Raw genomic sequence first — 15,662 nt, forward strand, 5'->3', positions numbered from 1 at the left:
AAGCTTGCTTTGAATGAAGCTTGGCATATTCAGCCTCTGCACTAGCAGCGCGCCACGTTTCGCATCTGGCACTGCCCCAGTATGCGCTTCGCCCTAGAAGGGGGAAATTTGGGCACCTTGCGGGCATGAACGGACGATGATTAGCTTGACGGTGTACTGCTCGCGTGGCAGCTTTCTGTGCCGAGGACGTGTTTTGGCTGTTGACATCATTGTTGCAACGGCCATCGTGATGTACGAGGCACCAGCTTGTTGGGGCCGTTCTTTGGTGTGACTCCTCTCTTTGTACCCGCGGCATCAGTCTGTAGTTGAAGCCTCAAATTGTGCGCGTGATGAAAGTAGCTAGATCGGGTGTTGGTGTTGCACTCACGGCGCAGGAGAGCCAGGCGGCCATAGCGCCGATGGGGGACCTGCCGTCCTGCCGGGAGTTGCATGGGCGCTGATGGTGGTGCTCATTGGCTTTCCTCGAGGCTTGAGCTTACATGCGCTACAGCAGCAGTGAGGTTTGCCTTTCACCTGTTGACTGATATCTAAGCTTGAAAATGAGCCAACAAGCTGCTGCTGTGTAAGTTGAACGCTGACATCCTCAGCCAGGCGCGCATACTGATCGGCCAATTGCAAACAATTGCAGGACCAAGGTTACGTTCAAAGTAACGCTCACTTCGGACCCAAAGCTTCCATTCAGAGTGTAAGCGCAAAATCGCGGGTTGATTGCTGAGGACGCTCTTCAGCGACTTCGCTGCTATGACGTCCACAGGTTTAGCGTCCCAGAGGAGGCGCCTTTCACTGCGGTCCTCAAGTTCGCGGCCGAGGAGGTGAGCGATGCCGCTTGAGCCGAACGGGGGACGTCTCACTTGGACCGAGCTCTGAACGGGCTGTATTGTTGTATGTGTGTGGCTCATACTCTGCCTTGCAGTTCAAGGTGCCCGCCCAGACAAGCGCCATTATTACAAACGGTGAGCTGAAGCCCGCGGCTGAAGCCCCAGCACCGCCAAGTCCCCCCCCCCCTGGCGCCCTGAGCAGCCTTTTGCTTGGCTGTGGCAGTTGGGAGTTGGGAGCCGCAGTGGCTTGCATGCATGCGTACATGGCGGTGGTGGTGGTGGAAGAGGCGGCGGGGTGTAGACAGACGACTAACAAGCTGCCCGTTACAAGCGGGGCCGTCAACTCCATCACAGGCACGTACCGGTGGTGCCGTCCTGATACTAGCCTGTACTCCACTCAAACCCTGCCACCGCGCCTCTCAATATCTTTGCAGATGGCGTTGGCATCAACCCCCAACAAATTGCCGGCAATGTGTTCCTTAAACACGGCTCAGAACTGCGCCTGATTCCCCGTGATCGTGTCGGCGGCATCAGCCGGGCGCGGTAACAATGCCAGAGCCGCGGGCAGTGGCTGCGGGAATGGACGCAGCACTGCGCCGCTGCTGCGCCCACAAGCAGTGCAGCGGGCCATGGGACGTTGGTACTAGCGTCATGGTAGTCCAGTGGCGGCTGGTCGATGCGCTGCTGGTAGGGGTAGGGTACACCATCCGCCTCGGCAGCTGTAGCAACATGCGTGGCGTTACCAGTGGCTTGTGCGGCGGCGTGTGCAGCCGCTGCAAACCGGCAAGGCGCCGAAGCCGACAATCGCATGGTGCCGGCAGCCCTGCAGGGTGGGTCATGATGGCGGCAGGCCGTACATGGCCTGTAGCGCGGCAACGCGCGTGGGGCTGCACGGGTCCACCGTGGAGCCACCCTCCTCGTGCGGCGCTTCTGCTGCTGCCGGCTGCTCCTGCTTGCCCTGGTGGGCGGCCTGGGATGCCAGTACCGCGGATTGCAGCCCCGAGAACAGGCGTTCCAGGGTGGGCTTGGCGGAGGAGCCCAGCAGCTTGACCGTCAAGGAGAAACGTCCGGCAGCTGTATGGGAATGTGGCAAAAAATCGAGCGGAGTTGGAGAGTTGCAGTGATGGCAGGCAGCGGCATGGTATGAGTGCAGTGCCGTTTTTTTTGCGATACAGGCCCTTGGCTCCCACGCTGAGATTGACCCTGGAAAGGTAGAGCGGTCAATCATGGACTCATGGTTGATGGTGTGGCTGCTTCTGGTGCGGGATACCGTATGGACTTGACTGTGTGGCGTGCATGATGTAAAACCTTTCATCAAACCAGTCGTCTGGTCATCCCCTTTTGTCCGCATCAGCTATCCACGCAGCCCTCCCTTCCAGAGAGCACAGCACTTACTCGACACGGCTTCCAGCACCTGCACGACAAAGGCCGCCTCCAGGAGCGCCGCGCCGGCACCACCCTCCGCCTCCTCTGCGACACCGCCGTGCCCCAGCCAGCACGCTTCCAGCACCGCCAGCATCTCGCGCAGCACCTCGGCGCTGATCTCCACTCGGAACACCGCCTGCAGCCCCTCCGGCCCGCACAGCTTCAGGTAGCGGTACTTGTCGTCCGGCGTGGGGCAGTTGCGGCGCCAGTCCCTGCAGGCAGTAGCAATGAGCCTCTTCACCTTAACCGTCATGTTTGCTACATCAATGGCTTCTTTTCGTTGCACATTAGACAATATGTACTACCCGGTGCAATGGTCAACAGCGGACGCAGTTGCCACAAATCTGCGGAGTCCTGCGGTCACCTCACCGTGTGAAGTCGCCACTCGTGGTTGGGACTTCCGTGGGTGTGGTTGGTGGCAGCTGTGACTGGCTGATCTGCTCTTTAAGCATCTTCCCGTCCACGCCGAAGCTCCAGCAAGGCAGCGGCCGGTCTGAGCAGCGCAGCCGCGGGCCGCGGGACAATCGAGGGGTCGATGGTGCCAGACAAATTCATCGAATGGTCGGTAACTTGCCTCGGCCCGTTTCACGCCCTGCTCTCACCATTGTTGAGCTGTTTTGGCGCCGTGATCGGCTTCAGGTGCGCGGTCAGCACCATATTCTTGAAGGTGTCATAGTCCACGCGCTGCGCGACTGCACGCTTCTTCGCTTCATCGATAGCCTGTAAATCAATGGACATGTAAAGCGTAATCAGTATGTCCAGGGCTCATGAACGTGGTAGAGCAACTTGCTTTCCGCTTGAAGTCATCGCAGGCCGCGTTTGCGAGCTCCTTCGATACTTTCGATGGTCTGTGGTCAGGTGTGCTAGACATTGTATTGACACATATCCAGGAGTCGGGGGCAGTCCTGGGCGACCACACACACTTCACCCAGTACGGCATGGCAGGGCATGGCGCATGCCTGCACGGCGTTTGGGGCATTGCAACACCACAGGGGAGGAAGAATGAGGACGCAGTTCCGCGCGGAGGGGTTAACCTGCTGTTGACTTTGGAACTGGTAGCTATGGGACAGGAGCATAGCAGGCCGGGATAGCGTGCGATACATGTGCATAAAGTGTGGATTCGATATGCCAGCTGCCATGTTCTGTGTGGGCTGCTACCCAGCGCACGCTCGTGAAGGCCTGAAGGGTGCCGAGTCGCTCAGCCGCTCAGGTGCGGCCACCTGCCCCCACGGCCCCACCTATGCCAAAGGGAATTAGGGATGACACGCCCCCTTGAACGAGGGGTCGGTGCCCAGGCAAGGTCTTCCATAGTATCAAGCGTTACCTTGGTAGGCCAATCGTACCTGTGGAAGGTGAGCCGGGCCTGGGTCGCGGTGAAACCTGTGGCGGTCGCCGGGTCGGCGACTGATCCGTGCCATTGCCTGTTTAATTACTGGGAAATCCTGAGGTCTCGCCGGCCTATCCACGCAGCCACGCTTGGTCCCCGGTGACTGCCACTCAGTTCACAGAGGCCTAATATGTCGCTATCGCTGTGCCCTGCTTGCACCCTGTTCTGTGTTCACGGCTCCTGGGAATTAGAAACCCGGAACCCTCCACCCACGAGGCCACGACTCTCTCTTGGACGCCGACTAACCCAGCTTCGTCTCCCAGTCATTGCCACCAAGCCTGGGGCTTAGGCACTTACAAGGAACAACCCCGGGAAGAGTTCGCTTAGGAAATGCCAATCCGGCTCGTGTCATTCCTCCGCATGTGCCTTGTCTCCTCCGCAGGTGAGGCGCCTCCCACGCCTCTCCCGTGGCCTCTCCTGCTCCGCCACTGGTGGCCAATGCACCATGCCACCACGCGTTAACGCAGGCCCGACAAAGAACACAACGCAATGCTTCTAAGAGCTGGGTTGCGTGCGGACCCTCCAGGACCCTGCAGTGGCCAGCAGGTACCGCAGTTGCCGGGGTGCTGCTCGAATCGTCTCGGATCCTCGGAACCGACCTCCACGGCTCTGCACGGACGTTGACCGTCCCCGGCTGCCAATCAAGCCTGTATGTCCTGTGTAGTTATATCCCAGTGTTGACATCTCTGAGCAACTTTTGACATGTAGCCTTCCTTTGACTGCCGGCAAAAGGCAAAAGCCCGAGTTCGAGAGCTTGGCAGGCTAGGCTCTTTCTCTATGTTATATGGTGCTTGATAAAAGCGTAACGATACAAAGCTTGCGAATGGATTGCTGCGGCCACTGCAAGAAAATTATGCGCAAGCCTGGAATGGCCCAACCACAAGCTTCAGGCATGCGTAAGTATGACTGAGACAAGAGCGATGTCGGTTGTGCTGGGATGCACAGCGGAGCGCGTCAGCTTCGAAGACTTGAGCGAAAGGGTCGCAGCCCTACTCCAGCCCGCTGGGGACGTACCGCCGGAAAGGACCTGCGTGCAGCTCTCCACGCGCAGGTGCGCGCCTGCCGATCGTCGCGCACGCTAGACTGTGTATCCATGAATCGCATGGGCCACAGGCATGCACACCTATAACGTGGCCAGGCCATATGCATGGTGGGGAGAAGGCTAGGGGGATGGCAGGGGTGGGCTTTCCGTGGGGAAAGAGTCTGCACCTTCGCTTGTGAGAAATGGCCAGCTGCTGTACTGCCAAGCCTCACCATGCCACGCTCCGGCACCTGCCTCGCTACAGCGTGCCGTTATGCGAGGAAGACGTGCGTGCGGTACAACCCCGAGCCTCACTGAGTGGACTCTACGAGCGTCTGGCCACAACCGTCGACAGCTGCAGCCGGCGGTCTCTGGTCTCTTCTCGCAGTGAGTGGCCGGTAGATAACAGTTGTGGACTGCGGCGGCGGTGACATCAATCGGCGGCGGCCGCCGTGCGGGCTACGCCTTTTCCTGGTTGGCGCTGGGGGTGCGCTCTCACCGTAGCGCGCCGAACCTGCCTGAATATATATCACTTGTATGCCGCCCTTCTGGCGGCCACCACGCACGGCGACACGCTGCAGGCACGCACGGCACGGTCCGTCAAGTGCTGACGTGGTCCATCTCGGCGATGGGCTGCTGCACAGAGCTGATGAGGTACCTGGACCTGTCCGGCTTCAAGGAGGGTGAGACAGGAGGATCCGGGTTGCTGCGTACACCACTCGGCTGGTTGATGGCTGGGCTGTGGGCTGGGTGCACTCGACACACGCAAACGCAAACACACATACGTGGCAGCATACATGGATGTCGGTCGCAGCCATCAGTGACCCGGTGCCATGCCTTCTGCCCGCCTGCCCCCACCACCCGCACCCGCATTCCCGACACCCTGCTCCACAGGCATCCTGGAGTTTGACCGGGCCACCCGCGGCGTGCTGGACGAGCTGACGGGGGTGCTGCAGGACGTGGCGCAGCGGGGTCCGTACGCCGCCACGCCGCTGCTGCTGATGGCGGTGCTGGTGGAGGGCGGGCTGGGGGGCACGCTGGCGGCGCTGCTGCAGGTGCGGATGCAGGGCGGGCGAGGGCGGGCGCACGGACCGTAGCAGGTGGTGTCCAGGCAACTTGTTAGGACTTCCATGCGATCCTTGCGCGTTTGAGAACTCATGTGAGCACTGTCAACGGCAGCGGGTTTGGCATTACACACAGTATGCTTTGGCTCCAGAGTTGGGGGTGCAGTGCAGACAGGGAGCGTTGTCTACCGTCTACCGCATGCGTTAGGCACTTCAGCTGACCGTCAGAAGCAGCACCGGGGATCACTGGCGCTCACGTGCGGTCGCATCGAATGACACACTTCGACAGAGCTAGGGCGCATGTGCTCACGACCGCGCCCCAGCTCCAGGCACATGGGTCATGGGGGGCTGCTGCCAGTCATGTACTGGGGTGTTTGCAGGCGCTAGCAGCCATCCAACTCGCAGCGCCAACACAGCGGGTCATCGGGGCCCCGCCAGGTGGAGCTCCTCCGCCGCTGCCCAGTCACAGCGGGCTGCGGCGGGCTGTGAGAGCAGCTGACGGACCCGAGCGCGGAGCCTGTGTGCCTCAGCCAGCAGACCCCGAGCCGCAGCTGCCTCTGCCGCCGCAGCCGCCACAGCCGCCGCAGCCACCTGCTGCCGGGCATCGTCTCCGCAAAGGGGGGCCCTGCCGCCGTGCTGGGGTGCTGGAGCACCCAGCTGCATCCCGGCTGAGCTACCGGCAGTGCTGGGCTCGGCGCTGGGCTCGTCGGGAAATGGGGGCGAGGCATGTGCGGTGGCGGCGAGCAGGCGGATGGCTGTCGTGAGCTGGGCCTCTGCATGGGCCAAGCCGCTGGCGCTGCCGGCGTCCGGCAAGCGCAACCTCCATTGTGCCGGGTTACCACAAGCCGCTGCTCTGTGGCTGGTGGGCTGGTCCTGTGCACCTGCGAGGAGTGCAAACCCCACGCGAGGCTCATACTCGGGCGTGCAGATGGTTTCGGTGGGTCAAGGCTTTAAGTACAGCTGTGCCAGGAGTCCATGCCCGCCATGGGCTTCCGAAGTGCCGCTGCCGCAGAGCGAGCAACACCCAGTGCCCGGCCCACCTGCCGATGCCCGTGTCGGTGTCGGTGTCGGCGGCTGCGGCTGCAGCTGCAGCTGCGGCAGGCCGCTGAGCGCCCCGCGCGCTGCGGCCACGTGCTCCAGAGCGGCCGCCAGTAGGCGGCTGTCATCGCTGTCGTGGATTGAGGCCCCAGCTGCAGCGTCGATGGCGGCCGGGTGTCTGCCTCCTTCCAGGCCGGGAGTCGTCGTGACCTGGGTCAGCGGGGAAGGTCATCACGATTGTCGCGGTGTGTGGTATGCTCGCAGCGTGGTGCTGAGAGCTTGAGGTGCAAGTACAGCTTGCGTAATCTCATCGCCTTACCACATCACGCAGGGGGAGTGAGCCCACCTCGCCAGCACAGCAGCCACCGCCAGCGAGATGGCCCTGCTCCAGAGCCCTGCGGCAGGTGTGGCACAGCAGCTCCGCCACGCCACTACCAGCAGCCGCGACGGCGCCCAGCGAAGCCGTGTGCATATGGGCACGCCACAGGCCTTGGCGAGAGGCCCTGCCGCTGCCGCTGTGCACATGGCCCGGCGCGGCCGCGGCGCCCAACAGCCGCAGCTGCGCCGCCGCGTCTTGCAGCCGTTGGAAAGCCGCTGCGTCGCCACCTGGGAGTGTTGGGCAGTGGGGTGCTTCACGCTGCATCTTGATAGCCCTGCACTCTGGCGCCCACCTTTATCGGGGTGCAGCTGGACGGCCCGGCTGCGGAAGGCCAGGTGTACAGCGGCCTCCTGGCAGGCCGCGTGTGGCGCCAGTCCGAGTAGGCAACATGGGCAGGAGGCCGCTGTTGCAGTCATGGTAGTCACCTTGTTGACATTTACTGTAAAGCTATATGCTTAAATCAAGTCTATGTTTTCTAGGACGGACCGACTTGGTCTCCTTTGACTGCTCCCATGCTTCTGCGCTGCTGGTACGTGTGCGAAGGGCCGGAGCCTCGCTGAGCTTACGCGGCGCGGCGCCTTGTTCTATCAGGTGGGGCGCGGCTGCGGTGCGGCTTCAGTGTCAAAGCTGTGCAATACGCAAATCGCACCGTGTTCATGGGGCTGCACCTGTGGCTGCACCCGTGATACCGTGCGCGTGCTGCCGTGCAGCTGCTGCAGCTGCTGCGGGTGGCGGCCCAGCTGCCCGACACGGCGCAGCTGCTGGCGCGGCCGGTCAGGTGGGTGGCTGGGAGGGTGGGTGCGCGTGCATGCCCAAGATCGTACGTCGGGCGGAGTGCTCTGGTTGTGCTGGTACTTTGGGCTGGAATGGCTTCCTCTAAGGATGACTTGTGTCCTGTTATGTGCCCCGTGCGCCGTCGTGCTTTGTCGCCGCCGCGCCCCCGTCAGGCTGGGCTCTGTGCAAGCCAGTGTGCTGGGCTGCCTGACGTCGCTGGCGGAGGGCCCGGCTGCTCGGCTGCTGCTGGACTGTGACAAGCTCATCAGCAGCTCGGCCTCGCTGGCCGCCGGCCGGGCCGAGGAGCAGCAGCTGCAGCAGCTGCAGGTCAAGATGGCGCGCAAGGTCCGCGAGACGCATGCGGCACTGGCGGTAAGCGGGGCTGGGGGGCTGGTGGCGGCTGCTGAATGTGAGCACACCTGTATTGGTTATGGTGCGGCGCGAACGGCATGGCTGGAGGGCTAGCGGTCCCAGTTTCACATTGCTGAAGTGTTGGTCCGCTGAACCTGGGCCTTTCCCCCTGCAGTCTGCAATCGAGGCCGCTGCTGCTCGCGCGTCGGCCGCCGCCTCTGCCGCACTGCTCGTACCGCCCGAGGCGCATCAACTGGAATCGCTCATTCGTGAGTTGCAGGCAGCGCGCGTGAGCGGCAGGGCTGGAGGCGGAAATGATGGTGCCTGGGCTCCCAGCGAGGGTCTCAGGAGCGGCAGCAACACGTACGACAGCCGTACCGCTACCGCCGCCACTGCGCCAAGTACGGCTGCTGGCGACAGCTACGGGTACCAAGAAGTCAGCACAAGCAGTACCACGGACAGGAACAATGCAGCGGCGGGCAGGCAGTACATGTACAGTAGCAGAAGCAGCTTGGAGCATGCGCCCGCACAGCCGGCCTCCCCGGAGCACATGTATGGTCTTACTTCGCCGTCGCTTCTTGCAGCCGCATCCCAGCGGCACGCCTCGTCGCGCCCTGGGCCCGCAGCCCCGGCATCATCAAGCGGCTTGGACTACTGGGAGGGTGCCGGGCCGGACCCGTCGGCATCGGCGTCTGCGTCTGCGGCTTCGGCGGGCACGGCGGCGGTCGATGAAGCCGTGCATGCGCTGCGTATGCACCGCGAGATGCAGCGCCTGCAGGCCGTCCAGGAGGCTGCGGCGGCTGCAAGGACACCGGGGGCAGGTGGTGGCGGCACGGTGCTGGGAGTGTCAGGCGTCGGGTTCGCCCGGGAGGTGTGGGGCCACCGGAGCCAGCAGCAGCTGGCACCAGCACCCTACGGCGGCGAACCCCTGGCCAGCTCTACCTCCACCCTCACGTACCCGTGGCAACGCGAGTACGTGGAGCTGTACGGTGGCAGTTGCGCCACTGCCGGCGGCAGGACCAGCAACGGCAGCAGGCAGCAACCCGCAGAGTCAGTGGCTATCCCGCAAACGGTACCAGCCTCTCCGGAAAAAACGCGCCCTGCAGCACAGTACCAGGCGTCGCCCTCTTTGAACTCCGCAGCCTATGACTGGGGCGGCCGCAGTGCGGGGCTTTACGCTGCGGGTGACCCGCCTGCTACTGCTTATGCTGCTGCTCCAGTCGCTGCGGCCACCGGCCAGCACTTGGGTGGCTACAGTACCCTTGCTGGCAGCAGCAGTGGCGATGGCGCTGGCACCGTAAATGGCGACTATGCCGCTGTCCGGGCTCGACTGGTGGCGCATAGCAGCGGCAGCAGTGTCTCTTACGGCAGTGGCATCGGCAGCGGGTATGCAGGCCCAGGTAGCAGTAGCACTGCACCGGCTGTAGCACCAGCTGCGGTGGCGACGGTTACGTCAGGTGGCCGCTCGGGTAGTACGGTTCGGCTACGGATGCAGGATGCGCCACCATCCACCACTGCTGCACCAACCAGCTTGCTGTCTGGTGCGGCTGGCGGTGGGACCGACCTGCCGCAACCTCGCAGCAGGCGGAACCACTACAGCGACATCCTGGAGACGGCTGGTCGGACAAGCTCGCGAGCACGGACAAACGGCCCGACTGGCAACTACAGTGCCGCCGCACCGCAGCCCGCGCGCACTCGAGATCTGAGCAGCAGCGTCAGTTGGCGCGAGCTAGAGGCTGAGGCTCGCGAACCCGCAGCCCCCGAAGCAGCGGCACACGCGGCAGCGACCTGGCCCCGCGGAGCGACGAGCGTCAGCGCCGTCCATGCGACCAGCACCAGCAGAGTACGAACAGTGACACAGTCAGCGCAGGAGGCGCCGTCGCCATTCGCTTATGACCTGCCGTCGCTCCAGCAGCAAAAGCCAGCCAGCCGCACATACGACAGCCGCAGCGCCGTGCCCACTGCCCCAGATGCAGCTGACTCGGCCGCGCGGGTACAGGCCCGCTTTGCTGGCCCGGCCGCCACCAACCGCGACGACAACGTCTCCCCAGCACCCCCACACGCCAGCCGTGCATATCCCAGGGGGCGCGGTGGTGGCGATACGGGCACCCGTAGCAACGGCGCCGAGCCGGCCGGCGCCGCCGCCCCGGCAGCCTCCCCCAGCCTCAGCCCCAGCCCCAGCCCCCACCGGCACGGCCATGTCAGCTCCCAGCAGCTGGTGGCGGACACGGACCGAGCCCTAGAGCTGTACGACGAGGCGCAGCTGCAGCGAGCCATCCAGCTCAGCAAGCAGGAGGCGGCGCGGGCAGCGCTGGCGGCAGCCGGCATGACCGGGTTGACGGACAGCAGCAGCAGACACAGGGACGGGGACAAGGATGGAGGCGGGGATAGCCTGGGACCCAGCCATAGCCCTAGACCAAGCAGCCGCTTGCGTAGCAGCAGTCCCCTGCTGGAGCACCTGCCGCGCATCGGTGGTGCAACCACGCCGAGGAGAGTGGCGGTCGCGGCAGCCATGGGCAGTAAAGCTGCTCTTCAGGATGACGAGGTGGGGCGCCCAGGCAGTGTTGCGACGCCCTCACGGAGGCGGCTTGGCAATCAGGAGGCAGGGGCAGCGGCATCGGTGAGTCCGCGGAGCACGGAGGTGCAGGCACCGCCTGCATCCCAGGCGGCGGCAACTGAGGAGCCTGGCAGTAGTAACAGCAGCAGCGGAATGCTGGTCAGCGCGCTCGCGCCGCTCACGGCACTGCATCAAAGGTGAGCGGGCGCCAAGTGACGGCATTGCCAACTGCATCAACGAAATGCTAACCTTACTGGGTATCCTGCTACTCTCACACGATAATAGAACCATGTCATGCTCTGCCGTCTTACATGTACGGTCCGGCACATGCGCTCTCTGCGGTTGTGCCCGGAAATGCGACTGCGTTGAACAGATTAGGATCCTTGTAGGCGCGGAGATTTGGACGCAGCCTTTGCTTGAACTGCTTGTCTTGAGCAACAGTCAAGTGTTGACACAAGCCAAGCATCCCCATGTCCACTCGACATGCCGCGTGCACACACGCTACCGCTATGGAATGCACTGTCGCGGTCACGCCATTTGGTCCTCCCCTTGCAATCAGGTACGCGGACTTGCTGCCGCTGCTGTGCGCCAAGCTTGTGTCCTTGGAGGACGACTTCCCCATCACGCGGCGTGTGGCGGGCGACGGCAACTGCTTCTACCGCGCGGCGCTGTTCGGGCTGCTGGAGCACGTGCTGGCGGCGCCAGACCCGCAGCTGGCGGAGCGGTGGGTGGAGGCTGGTCGCACGGAGTGAACGGCGGGTGTGGGTATGGATTGAGACGGGCGTCCAGGGTGCAGGAAGGGATTGCAGTCGAGAGGCAGGGAGAGGGGCGAGCGAAGCGAGGGGTAGGAACGAGAGTGGTGGGGTTTGGCTGCCGGGTTGGAGCTATGTCGCCTTCCTTGAATGCACGCCACATCATTTGCCCAGTCACCTGAAGCGCCTGCGATCCCCTTATGCGCGTGATTGCGCTCATGCTGCTTTATACACCCCGCCCCTGCCCGTTCCTACACAGGCTGGACTTGGTGGTGTCGCGGCACCTGGCGCGACTGGACGAGCCGCAGTTCCAGCAGCAACCCCCGCCCACCAGCCCGGCCGCAAACGACGGCCGTGGCGCCGGCATGAGCCCGCTGAGGCTGACGCCAGCGCGTGGCGACCCGGCCTTTGCCCCCATGCATGCTTCGCCGGGCCAGCCTGCTGCGGCTGCGGCTGCGGCCGGCGCGCAGGTGCCCCCACGGGACGACCCTGCGGCCTACCGCGGCGGCCAGCGGCTGCTACGCCTTTTGCGCACCGCCTGGTTCAAGGTGCGTCGAGTTGCAAGGCCCCAGCCGCTGCACACGACCCAGCATCACCCGCATGTCATGCTCGTTACCTCCCATCGCCAGTTCAGGGCGCGTGCTTGTGCGTTGCAGCGACCTCCCACCCGGTGTCCCACCCGCCCTGCACTTGAGGTATCTCACTCATGCCGCGCCGATTCTCTGCCCTCCGCTCTCCGTCACCCCATGTGCAGTGCCCCGACGCGCCGCGGCCGTCCGACGTGTCCAGCCTGGAGCGCCTCTTTAACAGCGTCGAGCAGAGCGGTGAGGTGATCCGCTTCGCACGCAGCCTGACGGCGCGGGAGCTGATGGCGGCGGCGGAGTTCTACACTCCCTTCATTCCCGGCTGCGGAGGGTGAGCCAACGGGGCTGTTTGTAGAATGTAGACCGCACTGGGCAGTCGGGCAGTTGGCACGCGTCTGCATAAATGCAAGGCAAGGAGGCATGACACTTCAGTGTGCCCGCACTGCCCCCATCTGGCACCTCGCGGCTGGATGCGCACAGGGACTACACGGGCCTGACTCTGCGCCAGATCTGTGAGCGGCACGTGCTGCCCATGGGCGTGGAGGTTGAGCAGCTGCAGGTGAGTGCGTGTGCCTGACGTGTTAGCTGGTGACGTGCATGGCAACTCACAACGCACACAGCACAAGGTGCTCAGTGCGGCAGGGGTGCAAGAACGCTGACTGCTAGGCATGCCGGTGCGGCCAGTGGCCACGTGCTCCATTGCCCCCCCCCTTAACGTCATGCAGATCATCGCGGCCTGCACGGCGCTGGGTGTGACGCTGGCGGTGCTGGACGTGGCGGGCAGTGCGGTGGGAGCCATCAAGCACGGCCCCGCGGCGCAGCAGCATGGCCCGCCGGTGGCCTGGGTGGCGCACCTGCCCGGCCATTACGACGTTATCTACCCCGCACGGCCGTTGGACGTGGCGCCGGGGGGGCAACTAGTGGCGGCAATTATATAAAGCGAGGCGAGTATGTAACTGTGCCTCGCGTGGAGGACGTCAGTATGGTGCGAAGTGGTATGAGGGCCCAGGTGTGTAAGGGTGCTCTCGCCCCCACCCCCGTTGTCAAAGCACAGGCCACGCTCTTCTCCTTGCTCTTTTGCATTGGGTTCGCTTCAGTTTGGGCTGGTATCTACACCTTCCCCCCTCCTGCTCTCGCCACTTCATTTGGAATACGGGCAGGCTGCGGTTACCGTGTGCCGTGCCTGGTTCAGGGAATGGCCCACAGCTGTAACCATTCGATGCTATAAGACTGCAGACTTGCGACATGGATGCAGCGGCAGCAGACGGTATGGCAGGTTTGCGAGTGACATTGGGAGTCTTTGGCGCCAGCCCCAGTGCACGGGCTGAAAACCGCCTTGAGACCCGCACTGCATTGCGGGCCCACATTTGCAATGGTGACGGCACTGGCATTTTGTCGATGGCGTGTAAGCTTCAGGCGGCGGCCACGTCCACGCGTGACAGTGACGACTCCGGCAGCTTCTCCTTCGGTTGGCATTAAGCTCTGTGCTTCAAGCTGTGTGCGCCCGCCGTGTATCGTTGCTGTTGTGGCCGCAAAGCACTACCGTACGCCGGGCCCAGCAGGGGGGAGCCGTTAGCAGAGCGGCGAGCGGGCGGCGGTGGCAGGAGTGGCAGATAAGGGACTCCCTTGATGGCGGAGTTTTGAGGTGTTACTTTGCGACGGATAGATGAGGCCGTGGTTGGAAATGCTGTAGCAACTTTGGCGGGGCCAGGCGTGGCGGCAGAGGCTAGGACAGGGGCGACGGCAGGGACTAGGGCTGCAGTGTGGACGGCTGCCCACACCTGACAATGAACCCGACGGCCTGGCAGGCTTTGTCAGCAGGGGACCTCTTGCACGGCCGTCGCTGCACCGCAAGAAGCTTTCTGCCCTGATCAAAGCTGCAGGCTGCACAGCTGGCATGGGCGGGTTGTGGGTGGCAATGGGTCAGGCCAGTCCCATTTAACAGCATTGCGAAAGTGCGCATGGCAGCGCTGCTGGGTGCGCACCCGTAGGAGGGTCCCGCGGACACCCCCTCTCAGCACCCAATACTGGATGCCTGTCCCGATGGTTGTGTTGCTCGCTGTAGACTGATGTACCTGAGAGACACAGGAGATGGCTGAGCGACCGCGCTGAGCGACTGTGGACCCGCTATCGTTGAGGGAAACGGTTCACGACTGGGGCGGATAAATAGCGTTTCTCGCCTCGAGAAACAGAGTTCTCCGACGATGGAGCGAGAAGTACGGCAACTGTCATTGCCGAAGTATTGTAGGGCAGCGCTCTGCGCTGCACGGCTATCCGCCGATTAATACTTCCTTATCCTCTGCTTTACCGCAGAGACTCCTATTCCTAAAGAGCCCGCCCGCCTCCCTCATGCCCAGGCCCCCGCCATCCGCCACGGGCCGCGCCCGCCCCGCCGCGCCCAGCGGCAGCGCCCCCCGCGCCCTCCCCAGCACGGGCGCCGGCCGCGGGCGGGGCCGCGGTGCCCACCGCGGCCGCGGTCCCAAGCCCCGCGCCGCCGCGCCCGCCGCCGCGCCTGTCCCGCTGCCGAGCGGCCGCGGCCGCGGTCGCGGCCGTGGCGCGCCACAGCCCAGCGCGCCGCCGTCCGTGACCACGCGCTCTCGCGCGCGCGCCACGCCGGCGCCCTAGCCCGGCCGGGCCGCCGGCCATCACGCCGGCGCCGGCCGGCCACCGCCGGCGGCCTCTAGGGCCGCCGCGCGCCTTACCTTTGGTCCAGGCCTAGGCGTATCCGCATGTCGCATGTTGTGCTAGTGCGCGGGTGCCTGTCTGCCTGCCATGTTTGTTGCCGCATACCTTGCCGGCCTACGTCGCCGGGAGCATCGTTGTCCGGTTGCGGTGCATTGCCGGCCACTAGTGTGGCTTGGTGTGTTTGAGGTGTATTGCCAGCCACTGGTGTGGCTCGGTCTGTTTGAGGAGTATTGCCGGCCACTGGTGTGGCCCGGTATGTTTGAGGAGTATTGCCGGCCACTAATGCAACATAAACATCGGGGTTTGGGGGGGGTAGTCGTCGGTCGTTTCGGTTGAGGTAGCGGGGAATTGTGACGAGACGATGGGGACCAGGATGGTTACACTGGGCATAAGCCGACCGGGAGCTGAGTGCCGGTCAGGGTCAGGACAGGGCTTATGCGTGCCTCTCGTACTGTAAGTTCCGAGGAGGATAAACCCCAAACCTCATCGCAGGTATACGTAATTAATGGCCAGCTACAACAATGTCACAATCAGCATACGGCTGGGGCATAAGCGCGGTCTGTCATAGTTTGCGATGTCAGGATGGCGCTGGAATGGCTCGCGCGTTCGCCGAAGGGTTCGCGCCCTGCGCCTTTCATTGCGCAGCCATATTATTCATGATTATATCTACACAAAAGCGGCTTGATAGAGGGAGAGGCCCGTGCGCTGCCTGATGCGACCCTTCGTCTGCCCAGGCAACCCCACGCGTGGGTAGGTGGCTCGCCGCTCTGCCGCGTCTGGGGCCGGGCTGTCGATGGTAATTTACTTTCAACTTGCAGCTCTTCAAG

At 63.7% G+C, this 15,662-nt stretch overlaps 4 protein-coding genes across 4 annotated transcripts; 3 read left to right on the forward strand and 1 right to left on the reverse strand.

The window, feature by feature from the left end:
* Positions 1-2,135, forward strand: CHLRE_06g253753v5 (uncharacterized protein). The gene is made up of 4 exons (XM_043062641.1): positions 1-685; positions 755-812; positions 914-953; positions 1,253-2,135. The coding sequence occupies exon 4, from the start codon at positions 1,676-1,678 to the stop codon at positions 1,940-1,942; it is 267 nt and encodes an 88-aa protein (XP_042923354.1). The 5' UTR covers positions 1-685; positions 755-812; positions 914-953; positions 1,253-1,675; the 3' UTR covers positions 1,943-2,135.
* An 8-nt stretch (positions 2,136-2,143) lies between these two features.
* CHLRE_06g253754v5 (uncharacterized protein) lies at positions 2,144-3,079 on the reverse strand. Its single transcript, XM_043062642.1, has 3 exons — positions 2,846-3,079; positions 2,613-2,736; positions 2,144-2,455 (listed from the first exon to the last, which is right to left on the reverse strand). The coding sequence occupies exons 2-3, from the start codon at positions 2,693-2,695 to the stop codon at positions 2,173-2,175; spliced, it is 366 nt and encodes a 121-aa protein (XP_042923355.1). The 5' UTR covers positions 2,696-2,736; positions 2,846-3,079; the 3' UTR covers positions 2,144-2,172.
* Positions 3,080-4,309: 1,230 nt separating this feature from the next.
* On the forward strand, positions 4,310-14,301 carry CHLRE_06g253755v5 (uncharacterized protein). Its single transcript, XM_043062643.1, has 12 exons — positions 4,310-4,681; positions 4,917-5,038; positions 5,233-5,334; positions 5,546-5,706; positions 7,843-7,910; positions 8,080-8,278; positions 8,433-11,011; positions 11,374-11,538; positions 11,826-12,114; positions 12,321-12,481; positions 12,631-12,709; positions 12,876-14,301. Exons 1-12 carry the CDS (start codon positions 4,551-4,553, stop codon positions 13,086-13,088), a joined length of 4,269 nt encoding a protein of 1,422 aa, XP_042923356.1. The 5' UTR covers positions 4,310-4,550; the 3' UTR covers positions 13,089-14,301.
* A 58-nt stretch (positions 14,302-14,359) lies between these two features.
* CHLRE_06g253756v5 (uncharacterized protein) lies at positions 14,360-15,304 on the forward strand. The gene has a single exon (XM_043062644.1). The coding sequence runs from the start codon at positions 14,500-14,502 to the stop codon at positions 14,773-14,775; it is 276 nt and encodes a 91-aa protein (XP_042923357.1). The 5' UTR covers positions 14,360-14,499; the 3' UTR covers positions 14,776-15,304.
* The last annotated feature ends 358 nt before the right edge of the window (positions 15,305-15,662 follow it).

The sequence above is a fragment of the Chlamydomonas reinhardtii genome, chromosome 6 (genome assembly GCF_000002595.2).
Source record: "Chlamydomonas reinhardtii strain CC-503 cw92 mt+ chromosome 6, whole genome shotgun sequence".
In the NCBI taxonomy this organism is placed as follows: domain Eukaryota; kingdom Viridiplantae; phylum Chlorophyta; class Chlorophyceae; order Chlamydomonadales; family Chlamydomonadaceae; genus Chlamydomonas; species Chlamydomonas reinhardtii.